The sequence below is a fragment of the Pelodiscus sinensis genome, chromosome 8 (assembly GCF_052426305.1).
Source record: "Pelodiscus sinensis isolate ZL-2025 chromosome 8, ASM5242630v1, whole genome shotgun sequence".
NCBI lineage: Eukaryota > Metazoa > Chordata > Testudines > Trionychidae > Pelodiscus > Pelodiscus sinensis.
In genome coordinates, this window is record NC_143059.1 from 37,061,127 (window position 1) to 37,084,714 (window position 23,588).

The following is a 23,588-nucleotide window of genomic DNA, read 5'->3' on the forward strand; positions in this document are numbered from 1 at the left end:
AGACAAGAAATGTTCTCAAAAATGCCTCAAACATGGATTGGAAATAATACATGAAGAGTTTAACTATATGAAAGCTAGTTTATTCCTGGAAGAGGGGGAGAAAAAACTGACAACTTGGAAGCAAGAAAGGGGCTCAGCAGTTGTCCATAAAAGGGGTGGGAGGAGAGAGGAAGGGAAAGGAACCAAGAGCAAATTCTCTTTTGGCATATCTCCATTCAAGTCAGAATTAGGATAGTAGAAAGTGTGTTTAATGGATTTAAACACAAACTACATTTCTTTAACCTCTTTAATAATGAAAATCCATTTGATCTATTGAGGTCCCATGCAGTCCTTGCACAGGAAAGAATGGAATGATGCTTTTTTGTATGTCTGAGTTTTTTTTGCCTGCTACCTAAATAAATAGTAACTATAATTTGTATTTGGCTGTCCATACTCAGGAATTCTTATCTGTCCATTCTGGAAGAGAAGAAAAATTCTCCTCTTGGATGATGAAAAACAAGCAAGTAGTATCCACTGACCTAGCACTGCCAAATAAAAAAAAGTGTGTGTGGGGGGGGAGGAGGAGGTGGGAGGGAGAAGAGGTTGAAAATTCTAGTAGTCTGAACTCTAAGAAGTGAGAAAGATAGGGGTGCATTCATAATGGCAATGAGAGGGTCTCAGAACTTAAAAATGAAAGTGTAAAGAAAGTATTTTATGGAAACATTGGTTTTTGTTTTGTTTTTTAAATATTCTGCTTGGTTCTTTTTTCTTGTTCTTGCAATAGTCGTCATTGTTATCCCCGGATCAGAATCTAGACTTCACATGTTCCACAAAAATATATGGTACTAGCAGATATACCCAGCATTGCCTGGGTCCATAAGGGCGCATCTACAATGCACCATTTTTTTCAAGACAACTAACATTATTTTGAAATAATTTGAGCATCTACACAGCAATTCCATTATTTCAAAATAAATTAGAAATAGTAGACATGGCACTGGGCTAGATGGACCATCTGTAAGATCCAGTCTAGATTTGATCCTAACAAATAGGGAGGAACTGGTTGCGAATTTCAAAGTGGAAGGCAGCTTGGGTGAAAGTGATCATGAAATCATAGAGTTCACAATTCTAAGGAAGGGTAGAAGGGAGAACAGCAAAATAGTGACAATGGATTTCAGGAAGGCGGGTTTTGGTAAGCTCAGAGAGCTGATGGGTAAGGTCTCATGGAAATCGAGACAGAGGAAAAACAGCTGAGGAGAGTTGGTAGTTTCAGAGGAACATTGTTAAGGGCACAAAAGCAAGGTATTCTGATGTGTCAGAAAGATAGAAAATACGGCAAAAGACCAGCTTGGCTTAACCACAAGATCTTGCATGATCTAAAAATAAAAAAGGAGTCATACAAAATGGAAAGTAGGACAAATTACAAAGAATGAATATAGGCAAACACCACAGGAATGCAGGGGCAAGATTAGAAAGGCAAAGGCACAGAATGAGCTCAAACTAGCTACGGGAATAAAGGGAAACAAGAAGACTTTTTATAAATACATTAGAAGCAAGAGGAAGACCAAGGAGAGGGTAGGCCCACTGGTCAGTGAGGAGGGAGAAATAGTAACAGGAAACTTGGAATGGCAGAGATGCTCAATGACTTCTTTGTTTCGGTCTTCACCGAGAAGTCTGTAGGAATGCCTAACAGTGAATGCTAGTGGGAAGGGGGTAGTTCTTTTTTTATTTTTACCTTCTAAAACAAGTCAAAAATCACCTAGAAAAGTTAGATGCCTGCAAGTCACCAGGGCCTGATGAAATACATCCTAGAATACTCAAGGAGCTGATAGAGGAGGTATCTGAGCCTCTAGCTATCATCTTTGGAAAATCATGGGAGACAGGAGAGATTCCAGAAGACTGGAAAAGGGCAAATATAGTACCCATTTAAAAGGGCAAATATAGTACCCATTTATAGTACCCATTTATAAACAGCCAGCATGGATTTGTAAAGATTAAATCATGCCAAACCAATCTGATACCTTTCTTTGATACGATAACTAGTCTTGTGGATAAAGGATAATGAGTCTTGTGGATAAAGGAGAAGTGGTGGATGTGGTATATCTAGACTTTAGTAAGGCGTTTGATACGGTCTCGCATGATATTCTTATCAATAAGCTAGGCAAATACAACTTAGATGGGGCTACTATAAGGTGGGTGCATAACTGGCTGGATAACCATACTCAGAGAGTAGTTATTAACGGTTCACAACCCTGCTGGAAAGGTATAACAAGTGGGGTTCTCCAGGGGTCTGTTTTGGGACCAGCTCTGTTCAATTTCTTCATCAACAATTTAGATATTGGCATAGAAAGTACGCTTATTAAGTTTGCGGATGATACCAAGCTGGGAGGGGTTGTAACTGCTTTGGCGGTTAGGGTTATAATTCAAAATGATCTGGAAAAATTGGAGAAATGGTCTGAGGTAAACAGGATGAAGTTTAATAAAGACAAATGTAAAGTGCTCCACTTAGGAAGGAACAATCAGTTTCACACATACAGAATGGGAAGCAACTGTCTAGGAAGGAATACGGCAGAAAGGAATCTAGGGGTTATAGTGGACCACAAGCTGAATATGAGTCAGCAGTGTGATGCTGTTGCAAAAAAAGCAAACATGATTCTGGGTGCATTAACAGGTGTGTTGTGAGCAAGACACGAGAAGTCATTCTTCCGCTCTACTCTGCACTGGTTAGGCCTCAGTTGGAGTATTGTGTTCAGTTCTGGGCACTGCATTTCAAAAGATGGAGAAATTGGAGAGGGTCCGAGAATGATTAAAGGTCTAGAAAACATGACCTATGAAGGAAGGCTGAAAGAATTGGGTTTGTTTAGTTTAGAAAAGAGAAGACTGAGGGGGGACATGATAGGCGTTTTCAGATATCTAAAAGGGTGTCATAAGGAGGAGGGAGAAAACTTGTTCATCTTGGCCTCTGAGGATAGAGCAAGAAGCAATGGGCTTAAACTGCAGCAAGGGAGATTTAGGTTGGACATTAGGAAAAAGTTCCTAACTGTCAGGGTAGTCAAACACTGGAATAAATTGCCCAGGGAGGTTGTGGAATCCCCATCTCTAGAGATATTTATAAGAGTAGGTTAGATAAAGGTCTATCAGAGATGGTCTAGACAGTACCGGGTACTGCCTTGAAAGCAGAGGACTGGACTCAATGACCTCTCGAGGTCCCTTCCAGTCCTAGTATTCTATGCTTCTATGATAACGGACAACTTATTCCAACTTCTGTAAACCTATTTCCATGAGGAAGAACACCTATTCCAAAATTGGTATTTCAAAATAAGACATGTGTAGATGCTCCATTGCTGCTATTTCGAAACAGTCCCTCACCAGGGCCATTCTAAGTTACTCCTCCTAGTGTCTCCTGGGGTTCTAAATCAAGATATCATGTCTACATTAGGGAAGCCTGCCTTGGACTAATTTTGAGGTTAACCTGCAGTGTAGATGTGCTATTTCAAAATACATCATTTTGGAATAACTATTCCGGAATTGCTGTGCGGTGTAGATGTACCCCAACAGTAGTATTTTTTGTAATTAAAAGGAAAATGTTCATGCTTCATAGTTGTTAAAATGCCCTCATTTCTATTATCTGATTCTGAACTATTTTCACTTCAGGGGAGTCTTCAAAGCAATACTATAAATATCCAAACCTGGAAACTTTTTTTTTAGGACACACTCAATACGTGTCATTTCTTATGGGGCCTGTCATTTTCACAGTCACTGATTGATTCCAATTACCATAATTGCACTTCTGCATTATAATTAGTCCCATTCAATGGCATATGCTGTGTATGTCAAACTTCTGTATGAATTCCAGCTTATTCAGGAAGCTTTGCAGAATTCCTTTGGGATCTATGAATATTACAGACCCAATTTTTTTCCTTACAGTGATCAAGACAATTAAAGTAGGATAAATAGCACAAGGTAAAAAAAGAACTAGATATATTATACGAATACTCCCTATGCAAATCATAAAAGAGTTAAGAATTTAATTATGGACAATGGGCATGTATGCATATGAATGGTAAAATAAACACTGGGACTGAATGATGGGATGGATCACTTGATAGTTGCCTTGTTCTATTCATTCCCTCTGAAGCAAGATACCGCCTGTCAAGACAGGACACTGGGCTAGATCAGTGGTTCCCAACCTTTTGGGGGTGCCGGGCGCCCAGGGGCGGGACTGCTCACACACCGGAAACCCAGGGGCGGGGCCACCCATATGCTGCGTGCTCAGAGCTGGCGCCACCCATGCGCCGCACGCCCTGAGCCACCACAGACATCGTGCCACGCACCCGGGGGTGGGGCCATCTAACTGCCACGCGCACGGGGCTGGCACTGACATGTGCTGCGCACCCGGGACCAATGCCACCAATGCACCCAGGGGCTGGCTCCGCCCATGCGCCACATGCCTGGGGGCGAGTCCAGCCCCAATCACTTGGCAGGCGCACAGAACTGGCCTGGTGGGTGCCATGGTGCCCGCGGGCACTGCATTGGGGACCACTGGGCTAAATGGACCATCTATAAGATCCAGTCTTACCATCCTTATGTTCTTAAAAAAAAAGAATTTAGTTTGGTCATAATTCTATTAAAGAAAAAGCTATTAAGTAGAAGTGTGTTTTAATTGGAAAATTCAATAAAGTGATCCTTGCAATCATCCTTTTCATCTCTGAGGACTCCACTGATACAGCATCTTCAGAATGGCAGCAAAAATAATTAAACGCTCACAATACCTTCCAGCACTGTTCTCAATTTTCTTGATATAAAAATGTAAGGGGTGTGTGTGTGTGTGTGTGTGTGTGTGTGTGTGTGTGTTTTAAAAAAACAAACACTACATACTGTCAATTTTTTTTTAAATCACTACATTGGAGTCATTTTCTCTCAGTATACCTATTTTGGCTAAACATTTTGATGTTTTAGGGAATTCTGTTTTTCTATAAATTTGCAAAGAGAATCAGCTTTACCTTCCAGCTCCTCAACTTTACCTTCATGATTTTACATATCTCCATCCCTGCCTCTCAGCTCCTCAAATTCTACTTTTCAAATATCTTGTCAAAGGAAACCCACATTCCCATGACAAACTAAAATAAATAAGTATGGAAATCAAAAAACCCAAAAGCCTTAGACTGTATAAGTCTTAAAGCTGAATGAATGACTCAATATTTTGAAGATTTTATTTTAAGAGCATAGCATGATATCTAGCACTGTAATTCATTAGTTAAATTTAAACAATCTTTTTATTTTAGAAATTATGACTAGTTCATTGAGAGCATTCAGTACACTATAGATTCAAAAAATGACCTATGCCAAGTTGTAATTGGTCAGCTAACACACATTGTATTGATTCTCTTGCAAAGACACTGGCACAAATATCAGTGTGCACATTCTGTGAAAACATGCATCAGTATATACCAATAACCCAAACGTTGGGGAAAAGACAAATGCAAAAGTGGTCAAAGCATATACCTCCACAGCGTTTCAAAGTGGCAGCACTGTGTGTAGCCCGGGGTCTTCTGGAGACTCCCTAGCTGGCCCTGGGCTCCCTAGGGATTTTCCACAAACCTGGAATCAGTTGGGAACTTCCCAGCTGATCCCGGGCTCTAATGCCACATTTCAAAGCAACAGCGTCACAAACTCTGAGTCCCCCACCGACCCCACGCTCCATGCAGACCCTTCCACTTTGAAATGTGCAAGAACCCTCGTTGGGGACTCTTGTATATTTCAAAGCTGGCAAGCCACGTACAGCCCAGGGCCAGTGGGAAGTCCCACTGACTCCAAGGTCCATGAGAGTGCTTCTGCTTTGAAACGCGCAAGAGCCCATGGGCTCTTGTGCTTCTGCTTTGAAGTGCACTCTCATGGACCTTGGAGTCAGTGGGATTCCCACTGGCCCCGGGCTGCATGCAGAGTTCCAATTTTGAAATGCTCAAGAGCCCCCAGTGAGGGCTCTTGTACATTTCAGAGGAGAAATGCAGAAGTGCCTATCAACTAGTTGACGGAAATTGCATCAACTACTCAACTAGTAAATTAATCCTTATTTAACATCCTTAGTCCCAGCTCCTGACCCTGCTGCCTCTGGCCTGGACGGGTCTGTGCTCCCCACTATGCCTACCCAGCTGGGGCTGGCCTCCTGGTCCCCCAATCTGCTGCCTTTGGCTCAGTTGGGGCTTTGCTCCCCACTGCACCAACTCCTGAACCATGCCAGGCAGGGCTCGCTGGTCCAGCAATGTTGTGGTCCTGCAATTACATATAAAAATGCAGAGCTGCAGCAGGGGTAGGTCCCAGACCCAGCAAGGAGCCAGGACTAAGCAGGGCTTGCTCAGTCCTGGCTTGTACCATGTCCAGCAGCCCCTTTGCATGGGGGTCCCAGCAGGAAGCTGGGATGGAGACACACATACTCCCTCCACGGACAGGGGCTGCTGCTGGAACAGCCTGTGTTCATAGCTAGCCCCAGCTGTCATGGAAAGGGGCTGCTTTGTGGCAGCAGCATGGGGGATGGTAGGCAGCACTCCCACAGCACCAGCTCCTGTTTCCCGCCCCCCTTGATGCCTTTGATACAGAGGCAACAAGCAGGGGCTGAGGGAGGGAGAGGGGGAGAATGCGAGTAGTGAACTCGATATACCTAGGTTTATTATTGGGTAGTTCATTACTCGCTTATATCCCTACATTGCACCAGTAGAACTAAGCTAATGGATAGCTTAGAAATATACATTAGATAGACGTTGGCACAGAAGTAGCAGCTCAGGAATTCTAATTTATTTTGTAGTCCACAGACCACACCACCATGTCTCTCTCACATTTGAATTCAAGAGTTCCAGTGAGCAGTAAATAGAGCAAACAGTCAACAGGTGGAAGACTGTCTTGGGACAAAAAATAATTGTCATACCTACATACTGTGTAAGAGGAACAGCTTCTAACTCCAGATGTGATGGAGCACATCTTGGGAATGTTTTTTCCCCTAGGTTGGCCACTTAAGCTGAAAAGAAGGTTTATTTTGTCCCTTTCTGTCATTTTCTTTTTCTACACTATCACCTGAAGGCTTTATTTTAATTATACACACACACACACACACACACACACACACACACACAGAGTGTAATTTTTAGAGAAAATATATAAACCACTTTTTGACTATTGTAGTCTGGAGCTCTTATAAGAATTCCGTGTGATTAAAAAAAGCCCTACTGTACCTGAGTAGCTTACAATACCTTATACAGAAGCTCTTCTGTAGGTGAGTATTGTACAATACCATATCTAAATCTATGCACTGCTCTTGAAAAATACAACAGCAAAAGAGGATTTTTCCTCCCCCAACTCCACACTGAACCAATATTATTCCCAACTGTTACTTTGAAAAGTAATATTCCCCACTTAAGAGAACTTTCCTCTTTTTTATTTTTAAAATTAGATCAAAGATGTGATTGGAGACACAAACAGTTGAAAAGTATAATGGTGATCCCAGGCAATGCTACGATAAAGTTAAGAATAACTAAACCAGGAGAAAGATTTCTCCAGGCTACAGCCGCATTTACTGTCATTTCTCAACTTCAGTGAAGTCTGTTTGGCTGTGGGTTGGTGTCCCAAGGGAAGTAGTAAAAGATCTATAACTTAGCTAATTTAAAAGTGGGCAGAACAAAGCACTCAAGCATACAGTACTGGGGACAGTTCTGTATTGGCAGAGGAACAGACAGTACGATCTTTGTTTTTTAGTCCAATCCTGAAAGAGTTACTCATAGGAGTTGTGCCACTGAAGTGTGTTGATAATCAGGCATCTTGGGCTGAACTAGGGATAAGATGTTAATAAAACTCTTGTTCACTTATCATTAAACAGTTAAGTGTGGTCCAGAGTTGTGTGTCAAGCTATCACTGGCTTATACCCAGTGGAACAAACCCGATTAAATATCTTTTTAGCCTTTTACTAAAGACACAAAAAACAAAGTTAAAGCATTAAGACAGACTTTCATTTTAATGATTTCCTTTAGATGTACTGTCTTGCACAGGGAAAACCTCTGATTTTAGATGGAGTGAACGTAGTATTTTTCTTGTAGCAGGAAAGAGAAAACTTTAGTTTAGATAGTCAAGTTGTTGTTCAAGCTCAATACTGTTTCCTTCAAGAAAAAAAAAAAAGTGGGAGAGAAAAAATTAGTACAGCTAGAAAATGCAACTTCTGTCTCTGACTCTCACTTACAACCTTACTTCTGGAGAAACAGGTCTGGAAGTGACTGATGAGACTGAGAACTGGGTCTACTGAATGAATGATTAGCACTGACAAATAAGGGCTTTGCTTGCCTTTTTGATCATAGGGCTACAGCAGCACTGCAAAGGTGGAGTTGTTTTGATTAACTATAACTATTCCAGACTCCTAGTAGACAAAGGTAGAAAGATAAAGATAAAAAGAAACATGGGGAAGAGCAGAATGACACAATGGAGGGAGGTGACAGCAAAAACTCAAACTCACATGTCAAACGCTGTGTAGTATTTTCTTGAAGCTGCCAATTTCATCCGATTGCCTCTGGATCATCTAGTCTGGTCAACTGCCTTTCAGCACCAGGCCAACAAAAATTCATTTTAAAATAAGCTTTTTCCTCCAAGTTCTTTTAGCTCATGGTTATGCCAACCCATGATGGTAGTTTAGAGTACTTTTTACTTAAGTGATCCAATTAGTAAGGATCTACTTGTCTGCAACTTTTGTTTATTTTTCTAAACACTTATGGAACAAGCAGAGTTGGACTTTCTTTAAAATGTTAGACACTTGGGCTACGTCTACACTGCAGCACTATTTTGAGATAGCGCGAGTATCCCAAAATAGCTAGTGTGTCTTTTGAGCATGCCTCTTATTTCGAAATATTACAGGTTCACTATTCTGACATCCCTGTAAACATCATTCCACAAGGAGCAAGGGATGTTTTGGAATAGTGATTTATTTTGAAATAAGTGCATGTAGACAGCACCAAATTTCAAAATGAGCTATTTTCAAACATCAAAATAAGCTATGCAAGTTGCATAGCTCAAATTGCATAGCTTATTTTGAGCTACGGGTGCAGTGTAGATGCACCATTAAAGCCCAGACCACTGAACAGAATTCAACAGGACAACTTGAATGAAAAAGGATTTTCAGGATCGAGCTTAGGTTCAGCTACTCTCTTCAGAATGTTCCTACATATTTTTAAGTTACAGTAGACTTCCTGTAATAGATTTTCTTCTCTGAGTCTGCAAGACACTAAGGCCACTGTTAGAATACAAGTAATTGTACATAGTAGGTGCTCTTCAAGGAGGAGGAGGAAACGCTGCTCTTCGAGGAGGAGGAAACGCATCATCTATAATGGCCAGCTCTGAATTAGCAAAAGGCACTCTTTTGAGAGGAAACGAATCAAAACGTAGAATTGTGGTTTCTTAAATAAAACAAATGAGTTATTTAAATTATAGAAGTAGCAGCTGCATGCACACTGGAGTTAGTCTGCATTACAAATTTCATTAAGGCTCCTTAAAGTATGTTGAAATAATACAGCCTACTGATTCTAATGAAGCCATTGTGATCTTGTGTGTTAATCAGCTATGGACTAACTACATATAGTATGCCCTGTGAAAACAGACTGAAGCCAGATGGTATTGTATCAATGATAAGTGGGATGACTAACATGGAGATTTTCTTTTTAATCTGTACCTTTAAAACAGTAACACTCTTCCTGAGTGTGTTTTTTTTAGGTAACAGACAAAGAGAATATTCTTTGGTTATCTATCTTATGGACTATTAATCATCTGTAACTGTTTTCTGCATATTGTAGTTATCTAAGAGCATGATCAGGCTTGGCCTATTGTGACATAGGCCAAAAGCACCTTGGACAGAGTCTCAGACAAACGTTATAAAGGTTTTGTTAATATTTTATAATCTCAAGAGACATTACAATGATAAAGAAAAATTGAGTTCCATATACATTTACAGTCATTTTTACACAATTTTAATAAATTTGGCTATTTCCATTTGGTTTTAACACACCAGAAAATTATTCCAGGAAGTTATATAACCAGCTTTAACGTGAACAAAAAAAAAAAAAAAAAAAAAACCACCACACCAAACCACACCAGCATCAAGAAAATATTGTTTAGGGCAGCTAGTCTGTCTCTATCAGCAAGTGATCTTAAACCCTAGGTTAGGTGTGACAGTGAAAGCCTTGGATCTGAATCACCTTCTTTTAATGAAATATTTAACCTTAACATAATTCAGGTTTTGCTTTATACTTACACACACTCTGTACTAAGTCTCTATCAAAGATATAAAACATGTAAGCCATGACACCAGAACGATTACTTCATTTCCGTCTCTTGGCTGCTCTCACGAGTAGACACAGGTAGAATTGAATTAAATAGGTTTCTTGCAAGAAGGCTGAATGGTATTCTCCAAGGGAATATTGATTCAGCAAATAGTCATGAATTAGACATGATCTCATATTAACTCATCCTATCTACTGTAGTAGCTTAGCTATGGAGGATGGGTTCTTTCTACCTTGAGAGTACGCAAAAAAAAAATCTTACGATTTAGAAGGAAGCAAAAACGTTTAAGAAGGCTTCTGAGGCCTTGGATCCAGGCATGTAGGAATAAGCGATGCTATTCACCTGCTAACTCCTTACATGGTCGAGAGTAAATGGACAGAATCTTAGCTTTGTCCCATTCTCTGGCTATAGCGCCCAACCCAGTATGAGCAAACATAATACACTGGTACTAATAAAGGCCAGCAGGTAACTGGCTTCTGGGACCAGGAGGAACTTGACTCAACAGTATGTTTCTCTGAATCTCGGTACCTCCTGGGACTACCCCTTGAGCAGTGCAATTTATACACCATGACTGCTTGCTCAGGGCTGTACCTAAAGTCAGATTCTAGTTCTTAGACGATATTTTATAAAATACTGAAAGAAAAAGACACTTTTTATTCCAAATGTTTGATATGGAGTTATGGGGAATTCAACAATGTTGCTTGAGATCATGTTTGCAGAGCTAAATTCATGAATCATACAGGCATACCTAGAAATCCAACAGTACTGAAGAGAGATATGTAATACAGTGTTCCCTTGACACATATTCATGCCCTATAGTTTGATATATTAAACAATGTCAAAGACATAAAAATTAAGACTTTGTATGGTTTATTGATTCTTGAAAGCTGAATTGTGTCTGCTTGTCAAGAGAACAAGTAGTTGCACAAAATAAAAGTGGATTTTTTTTTTTTACTGAAACCAAAACACACACCAAAATTGTGTGTTAAATATTAAGTCTCACTGCCATCTTGTGGCAAACACTCTTAACTCTCCTTTCTGAGCTTAAAAGAAGAAAAAAAAAACCCACACACCTTTGAAGGAATTTCAGAAACTCCTTGCACCAAAATTAGTGGACAGATCATTTCCATTTTGCTACAGCTACTCTGCTATGAGAATAGTAAAAAAGATTTTTTCAAAATCCCACTAATGACATATCTACTGCTGTAGGCACCAAAACACCTTTAAAATTTTGCAGTGTTTTGTGCATGAAAAGTGCTTCGTCCTTGCATAGTGCCTAAAAACTTTACCTAACAAGCAGGACTATTATACTGTCAGACATTACTAACATGCCCTTACTGCCTATGGGCTAGACATATATCATACAGGCTAGACTTATCACTAAGCTGTACAAGAAATAATTGAGGGTTTTTTCCCCCTCTCCTATTAAGGTTCAGCTAACCAGCAACTAGATGACAGACCTTTAGACTTCATCTATACACTTAAGTATTTAAATACATGCATGTTATGCAAACAAAAAAAGTTACAAATATAGAAAGTTAAATACTATTGCCAATAGAGTGGCATTTTTTCCTACTACATCAGTCACCCTCTCCTCTCGTCCCCCCCCCCCCTCCACAAAACATTAGGTACATTTCCAGCTCAAAAGGCATCAAACTTTTAGAAACGGGGTTGTGAGATTTGTAAGCAAGCACGTTATTTCCTGAACATAATTAGACACACACACACACACACTAAGCTACCCCAATTAGAAAGAATGGCAGTTCTTAGAAGAATGCACACACGATGGCAAGTAGTATGTGTAGAATGATTATTTGTAAAATTATGCAAGAATGCTTTCCTTTTCCCATTATTGGAGAATGGAATTTCATTATAAAGATATGATTTTGGAGTGATATAGTTAAGAATCTTCTCTGTATGTTTGCCTATAACACTAATTCTGTTATGCAAAGACAAATAAATAATTGTCTTGTAGGTGCAAATCTTTAATGCACAATATGATTAAATAAAAACACTAAAGAAAATAATGTATTTCTATTTTAACCCAACCTTCTTCAAATCATAGTGATTCTTTAAAATGCTGCCCCATTAAACTGCATGAAACCCAATGACAATAATATTTACCTTCTGCTGAATACATTTCATAGCTACAATCTAGTCTGTTTTCGTCTCAGTAAGACAAGTACTTTTCAAAAATTCTGTGTAGTATGAGGATTTCAGATTTATTTATGTGAACTACAAGAACATTTGCTCTAAAAATATACACATTAGTTAAGTATCAATGTTCTTTTGGCAAGCAATGGGATCCAAAACCCACTGGTGTCTATAAAAGGCTCCCACTGACACCAGTGAATAAGGCCGTAATGGGTTAAATTAAGAACTCAAAATTTCAGGATAGACCAATGTCAATATTTGTCTAAATATCTTATTGGCTTCTATTGTATGAGGTTGCCTCCAAATTTAGAAACAGCCTTATCTTACAATCTCCAAATCAATTTCAGCTCTAAAGAACAATAGAGGTAGCTGGACAACACAGTCTGTAGCTATTACTAAAAAGTAAAGAGAAATATTTGAAAATATTATACAATGGAAACTCTACCTGATTTTATATCTATCCTAGAGTCTCAAGGCAATTATGTAATGAAGATACTGAACTATTGGCAATTTTAGGTGAAAGTCAGAATCATGGAAACAGCTAGAGAACAACAGCACCACTTCTACCTAGAAATTATTATCCAGCAACTCTAGCTTTTAACCCTAGTAAAATATTGGAACAAAACACTACATGCAATTATTGGATATGTGGGAATTTAATTACTAAGTATCACATGTTTATAAGCAATTCCACTCAAACAGGTTCTGAGTGTTGATAAACTGCAGGGTTTAAGTTTAATGGACAAACAAAACAGTCTTGCAATATACCTAGACTTCATCAAAACATTTTAACATTGTTACTTTGTATATTAGAAACACTAGATTTGTAGAGCCCTCCCTGGATATAAAATTGGTAACTGCACCCGCAAACACAATCTGCAGATATCTGCATCCACCCCTGCAGGGCTCTGTGGATTTGATACAACCCGTGAAGCAAAAATAATGTTCATTTTCAACATAAATCTGGGGGTAATTGAAGGAAAGAGGAGAAGGAATGCTTGGTCAGTGAATGCTTCAAGGATTGTTATTGAGCTTAGTTTTATTTAACTTCATTAATTATAATAGAACAAGAACCCAATGCCTTAAACTCTTAATATTGATCATAATATTCTTAAGATATTAAATTGAGAAGTGTTGCAACCACCAGTAAGGATACAGGAATCATACAATTATTATTAACGATGGGAAAACCCTGCAAAATATATTACAAAGATAGAAATACATGCACGTGGTGGTGTCTGATCCTGAGAGACACTGAGCACCTGCAACTCCTATAGAAAACAGAAGCACCTCTCAAGACAAAAATATAATCAAATACATGTGATAAAAATAGTCTGAAACCACAGATCATTAGTGTGAGAAAGATATTTGGGAAGTAGAAATGCTGAACGAGACTAAGGGGTGATAGAAAACTGAATGTGCCCTTGGGGTTTGATCCAACAATATAAAAAAAACCCATCGAGATGTTTGGAAAGCACATGCATTACTTGCACAAGGAACTCATCTCTGCCCTATAGCATGCATGAATTCACCTTGAACCACAGTGGCAGAAAGATGTTAAACTAGAGAGAATTTTAAGAGCAGAAACAAAAATGAAGCATGTCAAAACACTAACTCATTAACTGGCAATTTGTTGATGCAAGAGAAAGTTTCCATCCCTCCCACTGAGCATGTGGCTTTGGGGACCACCAATGGGGCCTTGCACCATATGGCAGCAGGGGTCCCTCCCACCCCCACACTCTCCCTATCAGCAGGCACCAAGAGGAAAGTGTAGCATAGTCAGTGAGCCTGTCCAACGTGCTCTACTTCCTCCATGGATCCTGCCACTGCAGGGAGTGCAGCCCCCACCTCCTTGATATTCCTCAAGCCACATGCTCAGGGGACAGGGTGCTATGGGAGGAGATGACATAGCTTGGGTGCCAGTAATGGACAACAGCCTCCCCTCCCCTCCCCCCAGGAATCCCAGGCTGAATTGTGCAATTGCTCCAACCCAGACTGGCCCATAGGCTGGGAGTTTGAGACCCTCTAGTGTAAACTTAACAAAATGACAGCCTCTGTCCTGAAAAGCAAAAATGAGTACAGTGGGGTAAAATAGACAAAGCAATTAATATAATAGGACATGTGACCTTTAACCAGTCCATAGTACAGGCCACAGCAGGGCACCTCTGTGGCTGTTATCAGGCTGTAGTTTTCTGTACATGTTACAAGACCTGAGAGGAAAATAGTAGTTAAGAAAGGAGAGGATCAGAGCTTGAACAAGAGTTTTGACAAAGTGGGGAGGGAGCAGAAGTTGAATCTTCAAGTTACTCTGGAGTATTATGCAGGAAGAACTGAGGAGATTTCAGTATGGTCAGAATACATGGTTCTAAGGTGAAGACCAAGCCAAATATGACAGGTCAGAGCCACTGGGAAAATGCTGATGTTCCCCACTACAGGCAAAATCACAGGGAAGAAAAGGGGATGTCCAGGGAATATCAGGAACCATAGATGCCAGAACTAGGGGCACAGGGTATGCTGCAGCACACCCAGTCATGAAGTGGTTTCTATTATAATATAGGGTTTGCAGTTTGGTTCAATGGCTCTTCACAACCCTACTATAAAAAAAATGTTCCAGCACCCCTTTAGGACCTTGGTTTTCACCATGTTAAGCTATATTTCATAACAATACATGCAATAAAGAGCAATTTTTGGAAGTGACAATATAGCCTATGCTCCGAGCTGATTTCTTTTGAATAATTTGGCTAAACTAAAGAAATTTCTAGGGTTCCAGATTTGCTGGTCACTTATAAGAGGCTTGGCTATAGCTTCTCTTGAAGGAAATGTGTTTAGTTTCAGAAACAGTAGCTGTGAAAGAAGATGGTAGTTTTGATTTAAAGAAAAGGGTCCACTGCCAACGTCAATCTTGGCTTTTTATTTTGAATGGACAACTGTCTCATCCAGTGAATATCAATGCAATTCACAGTATAAGTTCAGTTAATCCTGTATATCAATAGTCTGTTTGATAGATGCTATGAATTTCAAGATGTCCACAGGCCTTCTTCATTCAGCAAAAATTTTATGTTTTCTCAATATTATTTATATACACTTGAATTAGACAAGATATTTTTCTCTCTATTCTCGTCATATTCATTTTGCAAAGACTATTTATCAGAGGCCTAAATATTACACTCCACTAAATACAAGTAAATTGTGATAGTGTATTATAATGACTTGTAGTCATAATAAAAGTTTGTAGTTAGGGAACTTTGAATTTTGTAGCAACAAATATTTCTATATCTATATCTTTCTATGACAAACATTTTGAACACAATTTCAGTAATAATACATGGTATGTAGAGTGTAGTGTTCAGGTTCTAAACAGGAACAACAACAACAAACCAGTACATTTATTCTGCAGTTGAGGAGAAATCTTTAAGTGGTCCAGCAATTAAAAAGACCTTAAAGAGGACATTACAGCTTTAACATGTCACTATACACAATGCTTGAGGCAACGTTATTGTAGGCTCAGTAACTTCATAAAACCATCTCTCTTAACTCCAATATACCTTTCAAGATTACTTCAACATTTAGTCAGGGAACCCAGAACAGGACCAATATTTTAAAGGTATATAATGTGGAATGCCATAAATTTGCAGGGCACACCTTCATTTCAGCAACACCTGAATAAAATATTGGGCCTGAATAAGGCAATCAGCCATAATTTTCTGACAAAGGGGGGGAAAGGTGCTGTTTGGTAACACATACTGTTACTTTAAATGTTCTGGTGCATCCCCCACCCCCACCCCCCAATTCCAACCATTGCTATGTCCATATATTATACTTGTCATAACTCTTTACACTATAGTGAGTCAGCCTGCTGAAAATAAACTTTATGGTTTCCATTCTAAAGCATAAGCCCAAATACTGAGTGGAAAAGTTTACCCTCTGTCCCAGTGTAAACCAGAAAGAGGAGGAAGTGGGGACATACTTGCAAAGCATATTGCAGGGGGAAAAAAAATGTGCTTTGACACACCTAATAGAATGAATAATCTGTCTGCAGCTAGAGGATACCTACACATTCAAGCTTTTCTGGACTTTGGACACAGCAGGAGAGGCTGGTGGCTGCCATTTCCATACCAGATCTCTTTTTAAAGGGTTTTCCAGTGGGAATGTCACACACTTGACAATTATCACTTGACTTGCCATATTGCAAACCAAATGAATTTTAATTTGAGATCCACAGTGCCCTCTTTCAAACCTCGCTGGAACCCCCTCCAGCCTGAAAAGCAGGACTGTCAGACTGAGAGGAATTTAAAAATAAACCAGTCGTCAAGTAGCAATTAAAAAGCCGTGGTGAAATGTAGCAAAGGAACCATTGAATGGGGTGCGGTGGGGGAAAGGGAGGGGGGAAATCAGGCCTACCCAAATCAGTCTTTAGGAAACTGAGTTTCTTACAGGGGCAGAGAAGCAGGAGTCTGGGTCTGAGGAAAGGAAGGGAGTAAGTCATCCAAAACCAGCTGGGAAATAGAGAGAATCACATCAGACACACAGAGGCTGCGGTTGAGGCAGTGAGGAAGCCAACTTTTAATCACCCCCTTCTGGCTCTCTCGGCTGGGCTGTGTCCGTAGCGCAGGCTCACACGCGTTTCTCACAGGCCCACTGGGGCACTCTGCGGCTCTCACACGCACAAGTCTCCACTGTTCCCAAGCAGCCGCCTCCGCTCCCAGGGACTCGCTCCTGGACAGCTGCTCTCTGGGTTCGGCCCCGCGCTTCGCTCGGGAGGGCGCAGACCCAGCGCTCCGGGGCGGGAGGAGGGACCCTGCGCAGCCCAGCGGGCAGTGGGGCCCGCCCGCGCTCTCCTGGGGCGACCCGCCCCGGGGCTGTAGGCTAGGAAGGCTCCGGGCTGAGTAGACGCCGCTCCTGCCAGCTTGGCCCCGCAGCACCGACCGCTCCCCTCGCCCCTGGGCTCGCATCGCCATGGAGAGGGCAGGCCCCCGCGGAGCGGCCCTGGGGCGAGGGGGTGAGCTGACCTGGCGCGCTGGGCAGCTCCTGGGGAACCCGTTCCCGGCAGCGTGACTCCCCCCTCCCCCCCACATCCCCATGGCCGCCGGGCTAATGGGACATTCGATAGCCCGCCGCGCCTAAAAGCCCTAATGCGCTTCCTCTCGCTGCGGTCCGCAGGGGCTCTAATGCTGGAGCCGATCGATGGGGCTTCTCCGGTGTCCGGGACGGGAGCCGGGCAGCAGCCGCCAGGCAGGAGGGGGCCGGGGAGCTGGCTTTGGCCTCGCGGCTGCTCCCGCCCCCTTCGCTCTCGCCTGAATGCCCCCTCCCCCGGCCGGGCACAGAGCATTCCCCCTGCTTGGCCGGAGAGCAAGTGGTGTGCGGCCGGGGCTGTCACTGAGCATGCCCGCAGCGCCCGGGCAGGCTCAGCAAGAGGCCGCCGGCAGCGGGCTCCGAGCCTGCTCATCGCGGGACGCGGGGCTGCGGGGCCCGGCGCGGGGCAGACGGCTGGGTGCGGGGGGTGGGTTGGAGACAACCCGGGATTTCTGCACGAGTCCAAAGGGAAACTTGGGGAGGCTGCCCCGCAGGGCGGATCCAGCTGCCGCGTGGCTCGGGGGGTCTGACCGTTCCCCAACTTGCCCACAGAAGTAGTTAACTCTTAGTGCCTGCCTGCCCCTTTGGCCCCTGAGCCGGCGGAGCCAGGAGCTCCGAGGAGAGACGGGATCTGCGCCCCCGCCCCCACCCTCTCGGAGTCCATCCCCAAGGGGCTGCTGGCTACTAAGGCTTTGCTGCCAACAGCCAGGGCGAAGGAGGGTCGGCCCATGTCCCCAGAGGCTGGTCCTACCTTTCCGATTTGGTGAATTTCCTAAATGCCTGTCTGAGGTCGTGGAAAGACCTGTAGGTCTGGGGTTCGGCGGAGATGCCCTGTGCCCGGGTGGTGCGCGGTCCGATGTGGGTGGTGGGCACTGGCAGCACGGACTGGCATTTGTGCAGTTTTCTTTTCAGTTCCTGGATCTCCTCTTCCTTCTCGGACAGTCGCTTCTCCAACTCTTTAATGCGCTCTTCCTTCAGTTGCAAAATCTTGGCAAAGTCCCCTTCCAGCTCGCTCATTTTCCACCCTGCGCTAACTTTGTTAGCCCGCAGCAGCGACAAGGAAGGCGAGCGCTGAGTGAATGAAGCTTCTCAATAAGTGAACAGGGAGATCAGCTACCACTAATGGGTGGTGAACAGCTTTCTTCGATCCACTTATTGCTGAGTGGGCTGTAAACGGACGCAGAGAAATCTGAAATCAGTGGAGAGGAGATGCTGAGTGCTAATCCGAACTCTCTGCTGGGAATAGGTGATTATCTTTCATTGAGAAACCAATTACAGCTGTCCTTCCTCCCTTCATATCCGCCAGAGTCACTCCATGGGGGGGGAGGGGAGAGCACACACAGTCCACTGAGCTCCTCAACTGCGTTTGATCAGAGCAGCAGCTCTCCCTCCATCATACACTAATCACTGTCCAACACTAAATAGTACAAAAGAAGTGAGGGGGAGGGGATGCTTTGTACCACTCTCCAAGACTTGATCCTTGAAATAGCAACAATTACCATGTGATCGAGAGGGTGACGCAGCTCTCTGTAACTGGATCCTAAGAAAGACTTTGTATTAAAAAAAAGCACTTCATAAATATTAAAACGTGTTCAGCTAATAACCTACATGAATTATTCTCTTTCCCCACCCTCTCATCTCTTACCACTGTTCATCTGAGTTGCATGACAAGGCTCCAGTTTGTTGCACAAGAACAGTGTTGATATTATCACTTGTCATTAAGAATCAAACTTTTTTTGCTAAATGATTCTGGGGGAATGTGTCCTGTACTGTTTCATGTTCATTAAGGGAAAGCTGACAGTCTCAGTAAGTGCTGATTGCATAGGACACCTAAAGAAAAATCTGTTAATTTGGTGTATGTGGTCTGTCATTTGATTCTTTAGGTACACAAAAATTCAGTGTGCAGAATTTTATTTAAAATCTGTAGTCTCTCCTCCATTCACAATCTACCTGTCTGTACAAGGGCTGTGTATGATATTTCACCATTTTCACTATACCTTTTTAAAAGTACTTGGTAATATATACTAGTTATCTCTTAGAGAAGAAGATGCATCAAAACTGCTATTCTGGTCTACCAAAAAAAAGGACAAAACAAAAAACACACACCCTAAAAAGTCAATAGCTGGTTGTTTAAGGCAGCTTAGTTTTACATTATCATAAACCCCAGTAAGGTAATTACATAGAAGGAATGTAATTTTAAAAACAAGCACATTAACCTTCCATGGCTCTGAATAGATTATAGCTACTTCTATTCAAAAAAATTCTTCTGCAGATGTTACAAATTCCATTTATCATCTCATCCAAAAATGCATGAATTTAATCATATTATTGAATGTTCAACAATTTATGTTCACTTATAAATTAAAGTTCTAATACCTGATGTAGACACCATCACCTCCAAGTACTTTCTTGTTATTCTTGTAACAATGCCCCTTTATAATGCTACAAAAATAATTCATACTCCTTAAATGGTGGTAGAAAAAATGTTCACTGCCTCTGAAAGATAGAATTTTCATTCAACAATGTCTACAATTTGTAGCAAGTTGATTGATAAGCAAAATATAACGTGTCAAAAAGTCATCTGGTGCAATTTCAGGATGTGGCCTCCTGATTAACACATGGACATGTATTGAGAGCTTTTATCTTCTCTTACTACTCATTCATAGGCCCTAGATCTAGTTCTCACATTTTTCCATGTGAGTGCTTAGTAACTATACTGATATCAGTGGGAATTCTTAGGATTTATTTTACACTAGTGTGAATGGAATTTGTACATGATCAATTATAGGTACAATAGATGTTGTCAGGAGATCATTTCTGTAAGATACAAAATTATGATACCTCCTATGGTCAGAGTGAAACCTTGGTTCCACTGAAGTTAAATGAGACTTTTGCCTTTCACCTAAACTGTGTCAGGATATCACTGTTTACAGTATTTATTAGGAATAGACCACTACACATGATTTTTATGAATGTATTTTTAAAGCTTACAACCTATCACATTTCTATCTGAAAACTGTTACAATAAGCCCCTACAACTCGATATTCCCACTGCTTAAAGAGATTAAAAGGAAATGTGTCTTCTTGGTTTCTTATCTTTGTGCATTTGACAGCAATATGTGCATTGTCAGTTTCACAGTTTCCTGAAGGGTGCTTCAAGCTTGAAAGTCCTTTGCTAGTAACAGCCTCAAGGAGGAAACAAAGTCAAATGACTGCAAGCACTGGGCATCTATCTGTTCGTGAAAAGAAAGAAGGAATGGGTCTGAGCATGTCCGGTGTCTTGCTCTCAGGTCCGTCCAAATGATGCTTCTAAATGTGAACACAGGAAGAAGGGGGTGGAGAGAAAACATTTTACTGAAAAAAACACTTTCAAAAAAAGAAGAGAGAAACAGACAGACCACGAAGTATATAAGCAGCTACAGAATTTGTGGACACTACCTTTATTTATTAAAAAGCATTCACAAGGAAGAATGTTTATTAAAGGAATTCTCAAAAAATCTTGTTTCAAACATGTGTGAGTCAGAATTGTGAAAATACTGTAAACCAGTGACAGATAGCTGAGACCTTCGTTTTGTCTCACACTTCTCATTAAAATGAAAAGAGCGCCATCTTGTGCGCAAAAATAACACTGGCCCAAAAGGCAAAAAACTTACTGTAAAGTTTATACATCAGATCATTCAAGAAAAAAAAAAGCTAAAGCAGATGCAAAATTCAGCTATGCTGGTTTTATGCTGCATGGCCCTCACTACTATTTTCAGGGTCAGCTACAGAACACTTTAGCAAATGGTGGAAAGAGATATACAGATCACGTGTAATATGATTGTTATCCATACATGTGTTGAACGAAAAAAAGATTTTAAATACTTTAAAAGCAGGCCAGTGTATAGTCCTTACATGGGATTTAAGAAAGATAAATGGAAATTGAGACGTCAATCCAATTTAGTATTGCATGAAGCCTTATTCATGATTTTTTATGAAACATTCTCCTCCTTAAATTTTCCCCCTTTTGGGAGGGGGGACTTATAAAACCATGTATTTTAGATGCAAATCTATGATACTTAGATTCTTCTCCAACTTGGAGGGGGCTTATAGGAAAATAAAAACCAAAGAAAAAGATATGCAGAAGTCATCTAAGAATTCAGGCTATGTCAGAATTAAATGAAACTTGAGTCTTAAATTTTTTCCTTCTTCTAAAAATCTATTATTCATATTCCACTAGCACTTGAAGGCCCCCATCTCCATTGTTATACCCACTTCAGGTACAGAGAAATTCAGTTCCTGCCCTGAAGATCTTACAAAATAACAAGCAAGACCAACAAATGCATACAAGCAATTGACATTTGGAAAAACAAGGCTATTGAATCCCTAGCTCACAGTTTTTCTTAGTCATACTATGGGATTTAACAGTGTTAATTTTAAGATTAGGGAGAAATATTATTGTAGACAAATTGCTAGTGGTTAAGTCTAAAACTCACCAAGCTAACTACATGCAGCTTTCCCATGCTACTTGTAAAAAAAAACCCATCAAAAAACAAAAAAACCCACACATCTGGCAGTTCAGGGTCTCTGATCTGAATCTCTGATTTGAGAAGAAACAGTCTTTTCAAAGAAAGAGCCAACAATATATTTTTTCCGGGATTTCAGAACAGTGAAGTTCAAAGTTTCTGTTCAGGATTGCCATTCAAAAGAATTATGAGCTAAGCCTAGGAACATGACTTACCCCACATAATATTAGAGTGTCTGATAATATAATGTAGATTAATATTAATTTACAGCATGCACCTGCTAGATAACTCATCTGTCCATCAATTATTTGATTCTATTCTATCCACTCTAGTGAATGGGAGATTTGCAAGTGACTTCAGAGGGAACAGAATCAAGCCCATTGTTATTTTAGGGTGCACACAGTGTAATAGTTCATTATAAATTACCTCTAGTGCACCACAGACACTGGTGCTATACAGTCTGCTAAATAATGCATACTCACTTTAAATTTTATTTTTGAGGCTAGATAGTGTGTGTATAATTCCAATCTTATTAGGTCATATTAGCCCTTGTACAAAAAAACGACTCAGCTTTCTTTATTTACAAGGTATTACACTCCACTCAGCTTAGACATTGAAAATAGATACAGAGTGGTCTGTTGTTCTCATTTAAATTATGTAAAGCATGAAATCAAGGGAGGAAGGTTTCCTGATCCTAGAAACCCTCATTTTCGTGAGTGGCTCAAGCAAAGTAAATGAACTGCTCATATTAACAGAGTGAGACCCATGTAAGTATGGACTCATCCCACAACTCCATTATGTATGGGACACCCAGCCTTGGTCTATACTAGGGCTTTACTTCGAAATAACTCCCCTTATATCAAATGTATAAGTGGAGCATCCACACAACCAAGCCCATTATTTCAAAATAAGGGGCTGCTTATTTCAAAATCTATATTCCTGCTTTTCTCAGGGAATAATGCTAATTTTGAAATAGTTATTTCAAAATAGCATTAGTGTGGATTCTCTGGTGCCACCATTCAAAATAACTACTCCTCAGAGCAGTTCAAACTAATTACTCCCCTGTGCTTCCTGGGGCTGTAAGTTGAGATAGCATATCTATATTAACAGAGCCTGCCTCGATCTAATTTCGAGGCTGCCCCATAGTCAGGACATGCTATTTCAATTTTGTAAAATTGGGAGTTAAGTCAAATTTAGTTATTTCAAAATAGTTTCCTAGTGTTGACATGCCTCTAGTGACTGCACTTAATCATGAAAACATCAAAATGAATGTACACTTAAATGGAGTAAACTGTGACTTCATTAGTATAACCCTTGACTATACTTACTTTGTCTCTCTAGCTGTTACTTTCCTTGTGCCCACAAAACACGTATACAATTATATTGTAATTGTTAGGGGACAACCCAAGTCCTATCATTTATTTGTTCTATAACACTTTTGTTTTATTTTTTTGCAATGCCCAAATAATGGGCTGTGTATGGATCACAGCCAGCCTCTTACAACTGAAACTTCATCAATACTTCAAACTTAAAAATGAATGTCATGCTTTCCTTTAACAAGGCATGTGC

General features: G+C 40.9%; 1 protein-coding gene across 1 annotated transcript in view; it reads right to left on the reverse strand.

The window, feature by feature from the left end:
* Positions 1-18,957, reverse strand: part of PRKG1 (protein kinase cGMP-dependent 1) — a 935,506-nt gene extending 916,549 nt beyond the window's left edge. Inside the window, exon 1 of the mRNA XM_075935047.2 lies at positions 18,266-18,957. Within this exon, the coding sequence (XP_075791162.1) occupies positions 18,266-18,531 (266 nt within the window). The 5' untranslated portion in view covers positions 18,532-18,957. The remainder of the gene's footprint in view (positions 1-18,265) is intronic.
* Positions 18,958-23,588: the final 4,631 nt, after the last annotated feature.